The sequence below is a fragment of the Bos indicus genome, chromosome 5, assembly GCF_029378745.1.
Source record: "Bos indicus isolate NIAB-ARS_2022 breed Sahiwal x Tharparkar chromosome 5, NIAB-ARS_B.indTharparkar_mat_pri_1.0, whole genome shotgun sequence".
Taxonomy (NCBI): domain Eukaryota; kingdom Metazoa; phylum Chordata; class Mammalia; order Artiodactyla; family Bovidae; genus Bos; species Bos indicus.
The window spans coordinates 9,056,788-9,074,362 of NC_091764.1; the positions used below are offsets into that span (position 1 = coordinate 9,056,788).

Here is a 17,575-nt window from a genome sequence, read left to right on the forward strand (position 1 = left end):
CAAAACCACATGACAGTGAAACTAAGAATTTGGAAAAGTTTTGAAGAAATGATTTATAGTACTCTGTTTTCAATTAGACAGACGCGTGAGGGTGTGAAGGCCACGGAAAGTGATTGCAGTTCTAGCTTGATTAACTGAGAAGTGAGCAAACAGGGCAATAAATGAAATTATAGAAAGATGCACTACCAAAGAAGACATACAGATGGCTAAAAAACACTTGGAAGATGCTCAACATCACTCATTATCAGAGAAATGCAAATCAAAACCACAATGAGGTACCATTTCACGCCAATCAGAATGGCTGCTATCCAAAAGTCTACAAGCAATAAATGCTGGAGAGGGTGTGGAGAAAAGAGGACCCTCTTACACTGTTGGTGGGAATGCAAACTGGTACAGCCACTATGGAGAACAGTGTGGTGATTCCTTAAAAAGCTGGAAATAGAACTGCCTTATGACCCAGCAATCCCACTGCTGGGCACACACACCAAGAAAACCAGAATTGAAAGAGACACATGCACCCCAATGTTCATCGCAGCACTGTTTACAATAGCTAGGACATGGAAGCAACCTAGATGTCCATCAGCAGACAAATGGATAAGAAAACTGTGGTACATATACACAATGGAATATTACTCAGCCATTAAAAGAATTCATCTGAGTCAGTTCTAATGAGGTGGATGAAACTGGAGCCTATTATACAGAGTGAAGTAAGTCATAAAGAGAAACACCAGTATAGTATATTAATGTGTATATATGGAATTTAGAAAGACAGTAATGATGATCCGATTTGCAAGGCAGCAAGAGAGACACAGATGTAAAGAACAGGATTTTGGACTACATGGGAGAAGCTGAGGGTGGGATGATTTGAGAGAATAGCATTGAAAATGTATATTACCATATGTAAAATAGAGGATCAGTGCAAGTTCCATTCATGAAGCAGGGCTCCCAAAGCGGGTGCTCTGGGACAACCCAGAGGGATGGGATGGGGAGGGGTTCACAATGTGGGTGCACATGTACACCCATGACTGATTCGTGTCAATGTATGGCAAAAACTACCTCCAATTAGTTTTTTAAAAAAAGAAAAATGCACTAATTTTAAAGACTAACATTAAGTTCTGTTTTTGGACATGTTGATTAAAACAATTCATTTCCATTTATGATCATTTTAACAGCCTCCTTTTCCCCCACCACAAACTTGTTTAATTTAAATGCTTTATATACTGTATTTTATGTTCTCCGAAATAGTACCATACCTACCAGCCTGCATTGCTTTAATTTTCCTGATTCCATCATCTCCTTAAGAATCTAGTACTTTTCTAAATTGCTTATAAATAAAGCCAAAAGCCAGGTCCTTTCTTCAGAAAAGAAATCTCTGATGGAAAAAAACAATGTCCTAAAGAAAAGAAAGAAATGGCCTTCATCTTTGCCATTAAGCTGGCATATTTCCTGGCTTCCTCTGGAACTTCTGATTTCCATTTCCACTCCTCCCAGTTAGCAGCCAAGTATAATAAACCACTTCAAGCCCCACTCCTTCCTGGGCTGATCCAAGCTCAAGGCCACTGACAGGTGAAGTGGGGAACAAAATCCAAACCATGTGTTACCCCAGGGTAGGATTCAGCGGATTTTAACTCTGAGAGACCCGCGGTGTGAGAAGACCCCGAGCCTCCCTGCAGAAGGAGGACCGTGGGCAGGGCCCAACTGCAGCCGGAGGCATTTCCGCAGACATCTGACCAGTCCCCACGCTGGCTGGCTGTGTCTGTGGCCCTTCTGTGTGTCTAAGAACCAGCTCGTAAAAGGACTGACAAGAGAAGGCAGTCCATGCAGGACTTCCCTGGTGGCCCAGCGGTTAAGACTTGGCCTTCCACTGCCGGGGGCACAGATTTGATCCCTGGTTGGGGAATTAAGATTGCACATGCCAAGTGGTGTGGCCAAATAATAATAATAAATTCTATAAACATTCGTGTGACATTATCCTTCCAGTCATTAATACAACAAAAATACGAGTGTCTGTTTTGTGCCAGGCACTGCCCCTGACACCAGCTGAGTAAGGAACACACGAAGATGGAAACAATAGTATGTTGTAAAAACTGATTAGTAATTTTGTTATGGAGAAGAATAAAATAACGAGCATGCAATGTGCACGTACACCATGTTTTAGGCATCATTCTAAGCCCTTGGATACATCTCATCTCATTTGATCCTCAGAACTGCCAGTTGAGATCAGTACTGTCATTATCCCCTTTTATCCAGTAGGAAACTGCAGCTTAGGGAGGTGAAACAACCTGCCCAAAGTCACCCAGCTGGGCAGCGGCAAACCAGGGTTTCTAATCTAGGTCTCCCTGGCCTGAGACCCCAGCTGTACACCTGGACTTCCGATAGCCTAACAGAGCCATCCCTCTACCATAGCTGGTACCATCCCTGAATCATACCAGCTCTATACCTCAACTACCTGCCTCAGCCGCAGAGCCATCCTTGTACCATACCTGTTGACCTCTGGCCACGTGAGTCCAGAGAATATAGCACTTGTCGTGTGTCTAGAGATGGCGGCTTACTTTTGTATTTTTCTAATTCCTTGCTTAAAATAATCCCTTTCTTGCATTTATTTATCTTCCCTTTTACAGAAAGCTTATCCTTTTACCTATTTTCCCTTATTTGACCTCAGTGAATCCCTATGAGAAGAGAAGAATACATTTAACTATTATCCCTTCTGATTCAAGGTGATGTCATCCATCTCCTTTCAGTCGATATATTTAACTCAGACAACCTCAGGATCGAAAAGGAGAAGCGGGGAGTTTGTTTCAACATGTTTCTGCTCCTCTGAGAAACCCTTTCATTTCAACAGTCTGCAGATATCCATGGAAGACCTTGAGACAGTCATTCAGGAATTGTAGCCCGCTGATTCCCGCACACTCAGGAAGACATGAAAGCAATTACAAATTGCTTAACAGATGATGCATAATATTAGAGTTGAAAAATCTGGCTGTGAACACTTCCACCAGGGAAATGCTGCCATGTGAATTTTTTTTCCCAGTTCAGCATTGTGCTAACAGTATCTTACTGGATTAGTCTTAGATATGATTGAATAATGACCCCATATAAAAAGAATATTAAAATTTCACAATATTTGCCACAAAGAAGAAAGAGCAGGGGCTTAACAAACCTGTGTTCTGGGTTCGAAGGAGCATCTTACCTTAACAAAGTTACTCCACAGGGCTGAGCCCCAGTCTGTCCAATTATGAAATGGAGATAAAGATAACCTGTATTTCAGGGCTATGAAGATATGGAATAAATTATATGAAGTATCCAGCTTCCAAATTAGAGAAGCTGATCTATGAATGGCAGTCTGATATTGATCGACGACTAACATTAATTGAGCACTTCCTGTGTGCCAGTTTCTGTTGTATACACATCGCATATATTAACTCTTTCATCCTCACAACAGTCCTTCGATTTAGTTTATTATCAGGATGAGATAGTTGAATGGCATCATTGACTCAATGGACATGAATTTGAGCAAACTCCGGGAGATAGTGAAAGACAGGGAAGCCTGGTGTGCTGCAGTTCACAGGGTCGCAAAGAGTCAGACACGACTTAGTGACTGAGCAACAATTCTACTGATAAGGATACAAAGTCACCCAAAGGTTAAAAATGTTCCCGGATCACACAACCAGACATGACATGATATGTCAAGATTTGAACTCGATAGTCTCACTGCAGTGTTAATCATGGCATTGTCTCTAAAAATCAGTTTTGAGAACCTCACACATTTTAGGAATAAAAACTTAACCTCTGATCCATTTTTCTTTCTGATATACCTTATTTGTAAGCACAGGAAACTCTTACTCAATGTCACCAGGAAAAATTGTCTCTGGTTACCTCTGTAAGCAGTTAAAATTTACCCTCACACGAAAATGGTTATTCTTAATTTATGCTATATACAACTTCTTTCAGAAAGATTTCCCACCTTACCCTATACCCCAACAAGGGACATCACTGACTCATTTTGCTGCCTTTAATTCACTCTGGGTAAATTTGAAAGTAATCTATTACATTAAATTTAAAAGTAATTACATTAAATTAAATTACATTAATAAATTACATTAAATTTAAATTACATTAAAATTAAAAGTAATACTATTACATATTTTCTTTACATTTTTGTCTTTTTTCCCATGAGCTTAAGCCTGTAAGCCTCTTCTATCTTATCTCACAAAAGTAGTCATATGATCTATGATTCATTATATTCAACCAAATCTTTTCAAATCTTTTCAAATATTCAAGGACCCTGAGTGCCTATAGGATTTTTGCAGATAGCACAATTTTATACATATTTTTCTAGCTTCAAATTTGAAGTGATTTCCCTTAGATTTCACATATTCTTTCTCCTAGTTGAAAGATTTTGGGGGATAATCTGAAGTTTGTATGGTGATTTTTCTTATGTAATTTTTTTCATTTATTTGTCAAGAATATGCATTTCAAAGCAATGGAAATAAGGGTTACCTCAGGCTCTGCATCTGTCCCTTTGCAGAATTTATTGAACAATCATGGTACTACTTTTCTGAAATAGATTTCCATGGAAATTTGCAAGCTACTTTAGGGTACAGTGTTGGCAAAATTACTTTTATGAGATTTTCAAATATGAAAAAATCCTCTTAAAAATTTTTTGTATTGACCTCTAGTAGCAGGATATTGCATAGTAAAACCATATATGAAAATCATATATAAAAACTCATCCTAATAAAATGATAAAAAAAAAATCATCTGGTGAAATTGACCAAAATTTATCAGTCCATTTTTTTCAGTCACATTTTCTAGAAACTAAGTTTCCTTCATTAATAATATGATGTGGAAAAGTTGAAAACCATAATGCTATTGTAAATAGAAGAGGGAAAGTACTGTAGTTTAAAATGCCCTGAGCTACAATTGCATAACACATGTTCTTAAATTCTTTTAGTCATCATTTCTCATAAAAATCTAAGATGTTCTTTACATAAAAAAGAACCCTGACATCTCAGCAGGGTCACTGCATCTGTCAGTCTGAATCCATTCAAAATGAAGCAAATAAGATACACCTATGTGCTTCTTTGTCTGAAGAGGATAGCTTCCATTCAAATTCATATCATACTCATTTGCAGATAAACTGTATTTTTGTACTGTGTAATGTAGTGATATCCACATTTCCATGCAAAGGACCGTTGAATTCCCCAAATGATGCTCTGATTTTCTTAACAATGAACACCAGTGAACTTTCCCCTAGGCAAACCAGATGGAAACAAAATTGCTTCTGCAAAATGAACAATTTGTGAAATCTTGGCAAATTGAATTCCAAATATGCTTAGAGATAATCTTGACTTCCTATGTAAGTCTAGCACAACATGCAATGCATTGAAGGTCTACATGAGAAATTCACTAATTAGCTGCATAACCTCTAAGGAGAAATGAATGAGAACAGATCACCATTGGAGAGAGAAAAGCCAAAAACTCTAAAAAAGAAGTAATATGCAGATGGGACAGTTTCACTAAGAAACTAAGATTAATGTAGATGCTGTTAGAGGTGTTCACTTATCACATTTGAGATTGGTGATCTGTTGTGTGAAGGGGATAACACAAGCTAAGCAAATTTCTTAACATTGCTTCAAGTCAATTACATTGCCAAGATGAAAATCTAAATTCAAATATCTCATCTATATGCCTATAACTTGCTACTCCATACAGTCTCATCTTTATTTGAAAACTGAATTAACTGGGCTGTGCATGAGAAAGAGTTGGTTTCCATTACCCACAATCTGATTATATTACTATTTCCACAGTGACACTCCAACTGCCAAGTAGATGCAAGATGCTTGTGATACAGAAGATGGACTGAACTTTTTCCTTCATTTCAAGGGATCCTTACAGTTCTCCTGGCATTCCATCTAGGAGGGTGATAATGTCCCTGGAAATGGCCATAGTCATAATTAGAATTTATACATGTTCAGAAATTCAAATATTCCACCTTAGCTATTATATCATCAAATAATGAGGATCCTTTCGCATCTTTACAAGAGCCAGTTGCTCAATGTTTAATAATAAAGTAGTAGTAGAAACTTTCAAATGGTTATTCTACTGATATTAAACTAGCAAGAAAAGATATTAATATACTTCAAGTACAGGTTTAATATTTCGAAGCTCTTTTCTTTCATTTTATTCTTACCAGTTCTTACTAGAAAACGTAGTTGCACTATAATCTATGAATCTAGTTAGAGTTTCTCTCCAACCAAACTAGCCAAATTCCCAATGTTACTCACATATCATTTTTAAAACCTATTCCCAAACAGAACTGTTTTCTCTTTGACTCTTTTATGTTTTTTTCCTGTCCAGTTATTCACTAATGATATTTATACATTGTCCTTGGCATGTATACTCTCCCAGAAAGCTTGATTCCCAAGACTCTATGTCCATATTTCCTTTCCCTTTAATAAGAAACTCAAATGATATCTTAAACCTAAAGAAACTTTTTATCAGCTATGTACTAGACAGTTCTATTTTTTTTTTAATGTCACTCATACACTTAGCATAGCTTTCCGTTTTTCCCCATCAGTGTGTTGGCCAACTATTTCCAAATTTGTCTTACAATAGTACACAAACTAAAAAAATGTCATTTTCCAAAAAAAAATGTCATTTTCCCTATCCAGTCCCTTTCCCACAGTAAAACACAATTACTCTTGACCTCTCATTTTATATCAGCTTTTTGCCATTATGGCAGACTCTTTGTTAGTCCAAACTGATGAAAATACAAGCCTTGCTAATGAAAGAGGCAAAGAGGGAATAGACATCTGTAGGAATATCAATATTACAAGCGCTATACTGAGAGTTTGGAAAGGCGCCATTGAAATGCAAATAGGGAAGAAGAGCCAGTTTCTCTTGAGCATGGCCAGGGAATGACTCAGTAGAGATGACAGCTGACAACTGAGGAGTCCAGCAGTAAAACAAAGGGAAGGAGGTTATACCAGGCAAAGGAAGCAGGACGTGCAAAGATTTGAAAGCACAGTAGAACATGGTGCAATTAAGAATATGCAATAGTTCTGGTTCTATTTTCTGCAAACCAAAATGACTTTCCTTTCATGTAGGAACATTTCTGTTGTGTAAGTGTGCTATTTCCTGCAGTAAATCTTTATATAATACTTTTATCATTTTCCTCTGTATATTCATGGCCTTCATCCTCTAGTGTCATCTTCATAGGCTGCCCTTTGTATGGTCAAAAATCTGTTCAAGTGGGACCACCCTTTCCAAGAGTCTCCCAAAAAGGCTGTTTTGTTTAACCTAACTCTTCTCTTTTTTGCTGTCTTAATTCTTCTTGCTCATGTGGATCATAAGAGCCAGGAACCGTCACAAAATTTAGTCTTTTTTCCCCCTGCTATATATTCACACTCACACATCTAACCTACAGTCCATCCCTTTCCAACAATCCAATCCGCCAACCCCCATGACATTCTTCCCCTATTGGTGGGTATCAAGAAGCCTGGAGCCAATCCCTTCAGGAATATTCACTTCCCTCTTTATTGTAAAGTTGCTGCTGCTAAGTCACTTCAGTCGTGTCCGACTCTGTGTGACCCCATAGACGGCAGCCCACCAGGCTCCCCCGTCCCTGGGATTCTCCAGGCAAGAACTGGAGTGGGTTGCCATTTCCTTCTCCAATGCATGAAAGTGAAAAGTGAAAGTGAAGTCACTCAGTCGTGTCCGACTCTTAGTGACCCCATGGACTGCAGCCCACCAGGCTCCTCCATCCATGGGATTTTCCAGGCAAGAATACTGGAGAGGGGTGCCATTGCCGCCTTCTTGTACTCTATTGTAAGATTTCATTCTGCCTCTAGATTTTGGCACTCTGCCATCTTCTCCAGGAATTTTTACCTTAATTCTTCCCCTTTCTTACTAGCTTATCTAAATTTCTGGTGCATGTTCAAATCCATTTTCAAAGAACTATAAATAATATGTAGGACTGATGCTAATGTCCTCATTTAATCAATAATAATTTTCTCATCTCCCCCAGAAGAACCCAACTGCCACCTTCCTAAGGGGCCACCTACCCTAAACACTTCACTTTCCTTTCTTGCTTAACTCCTCATGTTGCCTTTTGATTTGTTGACACACATATCAAGGACACTTCTGACTGTTCCAGCAATAGCCAGGATGCATTTCTATTCTGGGTGAAAAGTGGCTGCAAAGTGGAGTGCTCATATTCCTCTCAACAGCTTTCTCTTTCCGCCTATTCTGCTTCCCTATCCTAATGCTAAATCTCTCTGCTGCTATTAATGCAGCTTCAACATTTCATAGTTGTTTTTTTTTTTTTTCCAATGGAATTGCCATATGACCTATAACCTGTTTCAACCCTGAAGAGAATTAACAGGCTTTGGTTTCCCTTTGCTTGGGGGAAATCACCGCAGCATCTTGTCCTTTTCCGTCCGATACAGTCTACAAAATATATCCATTTTCTCTGTCATTTGAGGTTCACATCAAACTCTATTTCTGTGGATTTGAATTATGGCAAATACCTCTCCTGGGTTCTTCCTAGTTGAACAAATAATTGGGGTCCCAGCACCGAGGCCCTCCCTAGGCAACAGTTCATCCCTGTTGAATCCACACACACACACACACCTCGAAGTCCGCCCACCTCTTTCCTCGCCAGTCCCAAGTTATTTGATTTTCCTTATCTTTCCCCTCCTTCTGCCCTCTTGCTAATGGAAGATAAAATAAACAAACTGGCCTTTTTTCCCCTTTACTCTTTTCCAAGTTTCTTTTCTCCCCTCTATTCCTTTCTCTATTTTTTCCCCACTGCTTTGTCTCAATTTATTGATAAATCTCAATTTATCAGCTTTTTTTCCTTGTCTTTTCTCTTTTCTCAAGGCTCCTATTTGTTATGGACAGACCCCTTGGCAAGCTGAAGCCAGAAGTGGAAAACTGAGTTTGGACCCCTGACCACCCTAATCTTGCTTTCGATTGTTTGTTTCTTAAGGTTTTTATTTTGTATTGGGGCATAGCTGATTAACAACATTGTGATGTTTCAGAACGGCGAAGGGACTCAGCCATATATACACATGTACCCATTCTCCCCCAAACTCCCCTCCCATCCAGGCTGCACATAACATTGAGCAGAGTTCCCTATGCTATACCGTGGGTCCTTGTTAGTTATCCATTTTAAATATATCAGTGTGAACATGTCCATCCCAAACTCCCTAACTGTCCCTTCCTAACCTTGCTTTTAAACGGCTTTTCTCCCCTTGCCAGCTTCTGTGTAACTAGGCTAGCCTCTGCCTTGCTCTTTCTGTTACCTTCTTTCTGGTCTTCTCCTCCATGACTGTGAGTGCCCCTTGGCTCACAGGTGATTCTCATTCATGTAATCCTCACAGAAAGAAAAAAAGGAATGAGGCATCTAGTTTAATGGTGCAGGAAGAACTTGCTTGGAGCACTGCACCCCTCCACCGCACCCCTGCCCCACACTGCCCCTCGCCCCCAGGTGGCTGGTGGCAGAACTCAGGTCTGAAGACCTTTTACCCTCTCTTTCACCCAGCCCTCCATGAGAAGGAAAACCTTCCTGGCTGGAAAACTGATCTTACTTATTGGGGGATATTAATCTTCAAATAAAGTCTCCCTTCCTTAGTCCTGTCACTAGACCCTGGAAACGTCAACCTTCTCCTCTTTCTGCCAGAGCATTTGTGCTCCCTGTTCAGTGCAGCTAACACATAACATTGTTATTCTGTTTAAATTTGTCTCTCCACGGCATCCTGAACTTCTTTAAAGTCATCCTATCCCTCTAGGTATCTATGGAGTCTAGACTAGACTCTGGACAAGTCTTGGTGGAACTCAATCATTACTTAGTAAGAAACCAATGAATGAGACTGAATGTAAAGTTAATCCAAATTAAATAGTATCCTCACAAAATAAATATTAAAATAACATAGTCTTATTCAGCTAAACAATTCACTGTCCATTTGCACACTAGGTCAGATTCAGTCTTTTTAACCTGGGTACATCCACAGCAACATTTCACACTGTCACCATCTGGACCATTAAATGTAAATACTGATTTGGCAGATACCTCAGGAGTAGAAGAGGAGTTATGGGAATTAAATGAATTTGAAAGATACCACCACATAAAGGATATATTTAAAACCACCCTTATGTTATTAAAATTAAAAACCTGACATTGACCTTTCCTATAAATGAATGACATCTTAGTATTTTTACAAATGGAGAACATGCAAAGAGTCCAGATTCATTTTGAGACAGTGTTGGACTGCCATTTGTCTGTCACCTCTAAATAGATTCTCAACCTCAGAGAAAAACCTATTCAGAGGATTTATCACCAATTTAACACATAGAAAAATCTTAAGATTAATATAAATAGAATATGTCCTTTTAAAATGTCACAGCATTGAGCCAATTCAGGTACCTTTTTAAAACTCATTCAAAAGTACAATATTTCCAACAAGCATGTGAACTTAGCCTCATTTGCAAAGGTCATTAAAGTGAACACCTCTTCTTACACTTAAAATGATGGATGCTGCTATAAAAGCCATCAAATAAATATTCATTTTAATCAAGCTTTTTATTTACCCAGTGGAGATGACCTCTGTTCTAGTATCTATAATGCTTTTCAAAAAGGAAAGATATTGATGTAGTTGTCTATATTAAGTCCTTAATTCATGTCTACTCTATTCAGTGGCTGCTTTTAAAATTATCAGAATTATCAAGCTGCTCAGAACAAAGGTGCTTTCTGATTGTCAGCTCCATATTCTAAAAGAGCAGGTTAATTTCTCTGAATCTCACAGTTGGAACTGTCTAACACTAACTGGCAGTTCCACCTAGTGATCAAGGCAATTGACTAAATAAATTACACACAAAGCTGAGACTCCTAATAGTAATAAGGTCCCTTCACGAGCTAATCACATCAGCAAAAGCACTCATCTGTTGGCTGCAACTCTATGGGGTCTTGAATCTATCGTATAAAAACTGTACTTTCAGAAATGTTTTCATTTCCAGTTTTATGAAAGGACTAACAGAGCCATGTCTACAGCACTAGCAACAAAAACGGACTTCCAAATATATTCACTGGTGGACTCCTTGGTTAAACTAGAAACTCTGTTGCTATACTGAGTACTAGTGTCCAAGCTGTTTACAGAGTAGGATGGGTAGGGCTCTCCTTTCAATGCAATCAACCACCAGTTATTTCTAAGTCCCTATTATGTGCCTTATTAGGTAACACCCCTGTTCTTCTGGAGTTTAGGGTGAGGGAAACTCACACACATGAATAAGAAAAAATATCATCTCTAGGCACCATACTACTGGCTAAGGGCTATAAAGCGTTACTAGCAGGAATTCTTGTGTGCTATGGAGATGCTGAATTAAAGATATGGAACTTGGACTAAGGGCTTCATACTTAGGGGTAATTTGATTAGTCATAAGGGACTAAAGTCATTGCAGATGAATTCCCTAACTAAGCAAAAATCTGCTGAGGGGAAAGAAGAGAGCTCATCAAGACAGTCATTGCTGTGGTGACTCCTCCACTCACACCGTGTTGTACCATCCTCATAATGAAGACACTGATTTCACTGGCCAAGAGTGTTGATGGCTAACAGCTCATAGCAACTGAGTTCCTCCTCCTCAGCATCTCCATCACAGCTGAGGAGACCCCTGGTCCAAGATGTAGAGAAAGACTGGTAGACTTAGGAGCATAAAATCTCATCCCTCTTCAGAATTCAGATCAACTCTGAAGAGTTGTCATAGCTCTAGAACTTCTCATAGGATCAGCTGAGGCCTCTGATATGACTAAACCACAGCCCCACTTCGCCCAAACCATTCTGCTTTCTACACTTTCTCACAGGTATTGATTCAAAAGACACACCCCGGTCAACCTCCCACATGCAAATCTGAGTTTGCTTCCCTGGAGACCCCAACCTGTGGATACTGAGGACACTGACTATAGCTGATTGCAGGGAATCTGCACGTATTCCATCAACAGGCCTATGCAGCTCTACTCTGTCTGCTGGCACTTGTGGGTCTCCTATTCTGGTGGGGAAAACCTCAACCGAATAGGCCTTCTGGTGATATGTGCCAGGATAGGAAAGAAGCAGGGCAAGGGGGAGGTGGTGTGAGTGCTGAGGAGTGGGCAGGACTTCTTCAATAGCACGGCCATATAAAAGCTCTCTAAAGAGGTGTTATGTTAAGCAGAAAGCTGAGTAAACTAATGGAGCAATCCATGATGATATCTAGGGGAGGAAGACTGCAGGCAGAAGGAAGAGCACAGCAAAGGCTCTGAGTCCATGTGTGCCTAACAGGTTTGGAGGAGAGAAGGTAAAGTTGGGAGAACGGTGGTAGGAGATGGAGGGGTCAGATCATATAAAGCCTCTGGCAGCCCACTCCAGTACTCTTGCTTGGAAAATCCCATGGACGGAGGAGCCTGTTAGGCTGCAATCCATGGGGTTGCTAAGAGTCGGACACCACTGAGCGACTTCACTTTCACTTTTCACTTTCATGCATTGGAGAAGGAAATGGCAGTCCACTCCAGTGTTCTTGCCTGGAGAATCCCAGGGACGGGGGAACCTGGTGGGCTGCCATCTATGGGGTCGCACAGAGTCGGACATGACTGAAGTGACTTAGCATAGCATAGCACAAGAAATCCAGATTATTTTAAGCGAAATGGGAATACATGGAAGGGCTTTGAGAAGGATCGTCTCATGAGCAGGTTCCAATTTAAAATGATCAGTCTGCCTTTTTATGTGAAGAAGAGTCAAGGAAAGAGCAAGAGTTGAAACAGAGTCGCTGTCAGGAGGCTTTTATAGAAGCCTAGATCCAGAATTATGATGATTTAGACTGAAGGTTACCAATAGTCATGGTTTGCCTGGGACCAAGGTTTCCCAGGATATAGAACTTATGAGGCTAAAACTAGTCAAGTCTTGAGGAAACCAGGATGGTTGGTCACCCTTCTTGGACAAAAATGATGACCCTATAAATGGAAAGTATATGTCAAATTCAAAATATATTCTGAAAGTTAAGTAGGTAGTGAAGTCGAAGGAAAACATTTGGATAGTTGGGGCCAAGTATAGAGCTTCTGGAAGGACAGGAAGATGGGTTTGGGCCTTTCAAAGATAAGCTTGTCATTAGTATGTGATTGACATTGGACTTTGGAGAGATTATGGCAATGTTTGGTCCGTTTCAGAAGAGATGACAGAAGTATTTAAGGCATGATCTCACACAGTGGAGATGGTGGTGGTGAGACGGAGGTAGAGGCGATAGAGGTGCTGTTGGAGACCATGGTGCGGGATGACGGTAGTGATGGTAGAGATGCAAGTCATACTGGAAGTGGAAGTGGTGAGGGCAGGGGTCGTGCAGAGGACTGCGGTAGAAAAAAGTGTAAGACAAAATATACTTGAAGATACATTTACCAAAACCAAGCAATGTCAGGTTGAGTGACTGGAAGACAGCAAAATGGAAGGTGGCCAAGGGAAACAGATTAGCTGGTGACCCTGACAGAAAGGGGCATTACGAAGGAAAACAGCTGAGCGGAATGTTTGCTGATGAACATCCATTTAGTAAGACGACCTTAAAGCGAAAAGAGAATATCCTAGTGGGTGGTCAGTTAGCAGTATTAGTTTACATTCTTCCAGATGGCAGTCTGATAGTAAAGAAAGCTCGGGATTGAGTCCAAAGCCTTTGTTCCATGCTGACACATCAAGTAATCTAATGTAAACTGAGCTTAAAATATTTAGCATTGAAAAGCAACTTCAACTGGTTAACATAAAATGCTTGCTTAATTTGACATTTGAGCAAATGAAATCTTACCTGTTGAAGTTCCTAAGTGACTGAATTAAATGTATGTCTGTAAAAGGTGCTAAAATAAGTACTTTTCCTTAATTCCCTGTCTCCCAAAACATCCATTTTGAAATGTTATCTTTCAGTCACTCATTCTTCCCCCATCCCATAGCTGTAAAATTACAGGTAACTTCACATAGTTCTACTTGAGGTATGCTTTTTAAAATTGCAACTGCTTCCTTCTGAAACTGTGTAAAATCTTAAAGATTCTGTATATGTCTTAAGACTGAAGAATAAAAATATACTAGAAGTTAGGACAACTCTCTGTTTAGAACGACTGAGATGCCTGCAAACTGCAGAATTAGATTTGGGGCCATGAAGAGAGGTATCATTTGAGAGAGAACAGTCATGTCAAAATGCCTTGTTAGAATGATTAGAGTAACCCAGTTCTCCAACAGAGTCCACCAGGGAGGCTATTGTGGTGAATAGACAGAATCCTGCAAAAAACAACCCTCCTAACAAGCATTTCTGAACAGCAATTTTGTACGTTTACATTTCTCTTGTCTCCTAAGGTTCAGACGAATTTGTCCATCCTTTGTATTAATTTCTGTGCTGTTGAGGCCCATTCTGTATTTTCAGAGGCTATGAAAAGTAATTTATTCTACTAGATTCTCCTGATGTGTAAATTAATTCCTAGGGGTGAGTAGGCACTTCAGGTGAATTTAGCACATTATATGTAACTCTCTATTATCTACACTAATGAAAGGGAGGCATTACCTAGAAAATTCAAAACAGGAGAATGATCTCAAATTTCCATGTATTTCCTTTCTGAAAATTTGTGGAAAGTGATAATTTAGGGAATGATGTTGTCTTCAAAGAATTTATAGTTATGTGGGAAAATTAAGGCTTGCACAGGTAAGACCAAATTAAAATCCTCAGTAATATAAGAGATACATAGGTAAGACACTGTGTAAACTCAAGGAATGAAAGAACCATGGCTCTACACACTCAGTGATACTTTCAAAAGCATTGCGTCAGCACCATTTCTCTGTTTTTCTCTCTCCTTTTCTCTTTCTCTCTCTCACACACACACACTGAAAATATTACTTCTCCCCTAAAGATAAATCATAGAACAGGTAGATACCCTTTCCTTTTTGAAAGATGGATTTAATGAATACCCAAAAACAGGAATTGCATTTTCTTAAGTTGTTGAATTACATCTAGGCTATTATTTCCACAGTGGAGATTCTGGCTACTTTAGCTAACTTAACATATGTCAAGTTATATAAAAGGCCAAAAGCAGTCATATTAGGAATACAACAGGAGAAGACCCAAGGATATGGCCTTCTATACCTCATTCCTATGTTAGAAACCTATCTGCAGAGGTCTGACACAACAATTACATTACCTTCTTTGGAATTACTGGGGGGCATGGGGGTTGGGGGAGAGGTGGGAACTGGGGAAAAATACAAAAAATTAAACCCGGATTTGCCATCAGTTCAGTTCAGTCACTCAGTTATGTTTGATTCTTTGTGACCCCATGGACTGCAGCATGCCAGGCCTCCCTGTCCATCACCAACTCCCAGAGCTTGCTCAAACTCATATCCTTCAAGTCTGTGATGCCATCCAACCATCTCATCCTCTGTCGTCCCCTTCTCCTCCGGCCCTCAATCTTTCCCAGCATCAGGGTCTTTTCAAATGAGTCAACTCTTTGCATCAGGTGGCCAAAGTATTGGAGTTTCAGCTTCAGCAACAGTCCTTCCAATGAACACACAGGACTGATCTCCTTTAGGATGGACTGGTTGGATCTCCTTGCAGTCCAAGGGACTCTCAAGAGTCTTCTCCAACACCACAGTTCAAAACCATCAATTCTTCTGCGCTCAGCTTTCTTCATAGTCCAACTCTCACATCCATACATGACCACTGGAAAAACCATAGCCTTGACTAGACGGACCTTTGTTGACAAAGTAATGTCTCTGCTTTTTAATATGCTATCTAGGTTGGTCATAGCTTTTCTTCCAAAGAGCAAACATCTTTAAATTTCATGGCTGCAGTCACTATCTGCAGTGATTTTGGAGCCCAAAAAATAAAGTTTGTCACTGTTTCCATTGTTTCCCCATTTGCCATGAAGTGATGGGACCAAATGCCATGATCTTAGTTTTCTGAAAGCTGAGTTTTAAGACAACTTTTTCACGCTCCTCTTTCACTTTCATCAAGAGGCTCTTTACGTATCCTTAACCCCATACATCAGGGAGCATTCTAGTGCCTCCAGCATCTGCAAATACAACAGAGTCTACACCCTTGCCCCTCTCTCATGCTTATAAATATGAATGAAAAATATCTTGCTTGTGTTCAATACAGTCCTTAGTTATCCTAAAGAGTAAGACATTTAAGACAGTTGAACCTATAGATGTCTTCTGAAAAAGGTAAAAGTTCTACATAGCATCATCACTTCAAGCTCTCCATCAGTTGTTCCGAAATGCTCAAATATAGGATTGGTGACTGTTCTTGGAACTGAAATATGGTACCAAATGAAATAACTCGAGGGCATGTGAGAAATTTTGTATTGCTACATATTTCACTTTTTAAACCATCGCTTAGATTTTTATAAATTTTAGGATAAGGAAAAAGAAATTTAGACCTCAATGAGTACAACTAAAAGTGCAAAATCTTATACTTTGTTGCATTTCTGCTATTAGGGATTTATAATTTCTCATCAATAAATAGAGTTTAGAAACACAAAAGCAAGTCCATTTCCTCCAAAAGTCTAGATATTACACATAATCCTACTTGAAATGTAAAAAGAGAAAAAAAGGAGGTAGGTTGATCCTACGGGGGGGTTGGTGGGGGGAACTGCTAGTCTCTTTTCAAAGCTATTTAATCAAGTTATGAATATTTGCCAAGAGTTCTACAGTACATTCAGAATGTAATCTCTAAAAAAGTCATCTTGATCTCATCTCCTGAGCCATTGAATTATGGATGTATTTTGATGAATGTTAAAGCATAAATGAGCTATTTAAAAACTGAAAGATACAATCACTCTTGATGATACCTTAGTGAATAGAAGACCACTGAGTAAATGCCAGTGAATGTAAGAGTTTTCTAATTCTAATTGTGACAATCCTCCTTCCTGAGGTGTTTACAATGTATATATACAAACTGCATTCACCTTTATTTAAAAGAGTATTTATACTTTCTTATTGGTTTTCATAGCAAGAGAAATTGGGTGATATCTGCTTCTCCCTTCGCTACGTACCTACTGCTGGCAAGCTGACTGTTGTCATTCTGGAGGCAAAGAACCTGAAGAAGATGGATGTGGGTGGCTTGTCTGGTAAGTCTGTGATGTTTATTGTGGGGTTTTTTAATGCAATTTCATCGTGGACACCAAATGCATAGCACACATGCCACGATGTCCCCCTCCTTCATTGGTGACTATTCTCTTTTCCCTTGGAGCCTGAAAGCACTCTCAGAGTTCATGCCAACACAGAAGTTGCTCTCAATTTATTGGAATTGGCAGAGAAGATGAAGCCTATTTTCCTGCTTCATAACCCAAATATCAATTATCCTATAGCACTGAAAGCTAAAAATGTTTGCTTATCTTTTGAAAGGTGACATCCATGACCAATTATAATTTCATTCACTTTTTTTGTTTTTGATATTTGGTCAAGATTCATTTATGATGTGAAAAATAGTTTTTTTATCTGAGATGTATCAGGTATTATTTAAGTGTTTATATTTACATAAGCAAAGACAAATATTAGATACATTTATCAAATATAGCCTAATG

The 17,575-nt window shown here is 39.3% G+C and overlaps 1 protein-coding gene across 3 annotated transcripts in view; it reads left to right on the forward strand.

Annotated features, from left to right (window-relative positions):
* The window catches only part of SYT1 (synaptotagmin 1), a 611,214-nt gene that overhangs the window by 485,562 nt on the left and 108,077 nt on the right, over positions 1-17,575 (forward strand). For all 3 annotated transcript variants that reach the window (XM_070788847.1, XM_070788845.1, XM_070788846.1), the window contains one exon: positions 17,002-17,119. In XM_070788847.1, coding sequence (XP_070644948.1) covers positions 17,002-17,119 — 118 coding nt within the window. The remainder of the gene's footprint in view (positions 1-17,001; positions 17,120-17,575) is intronic.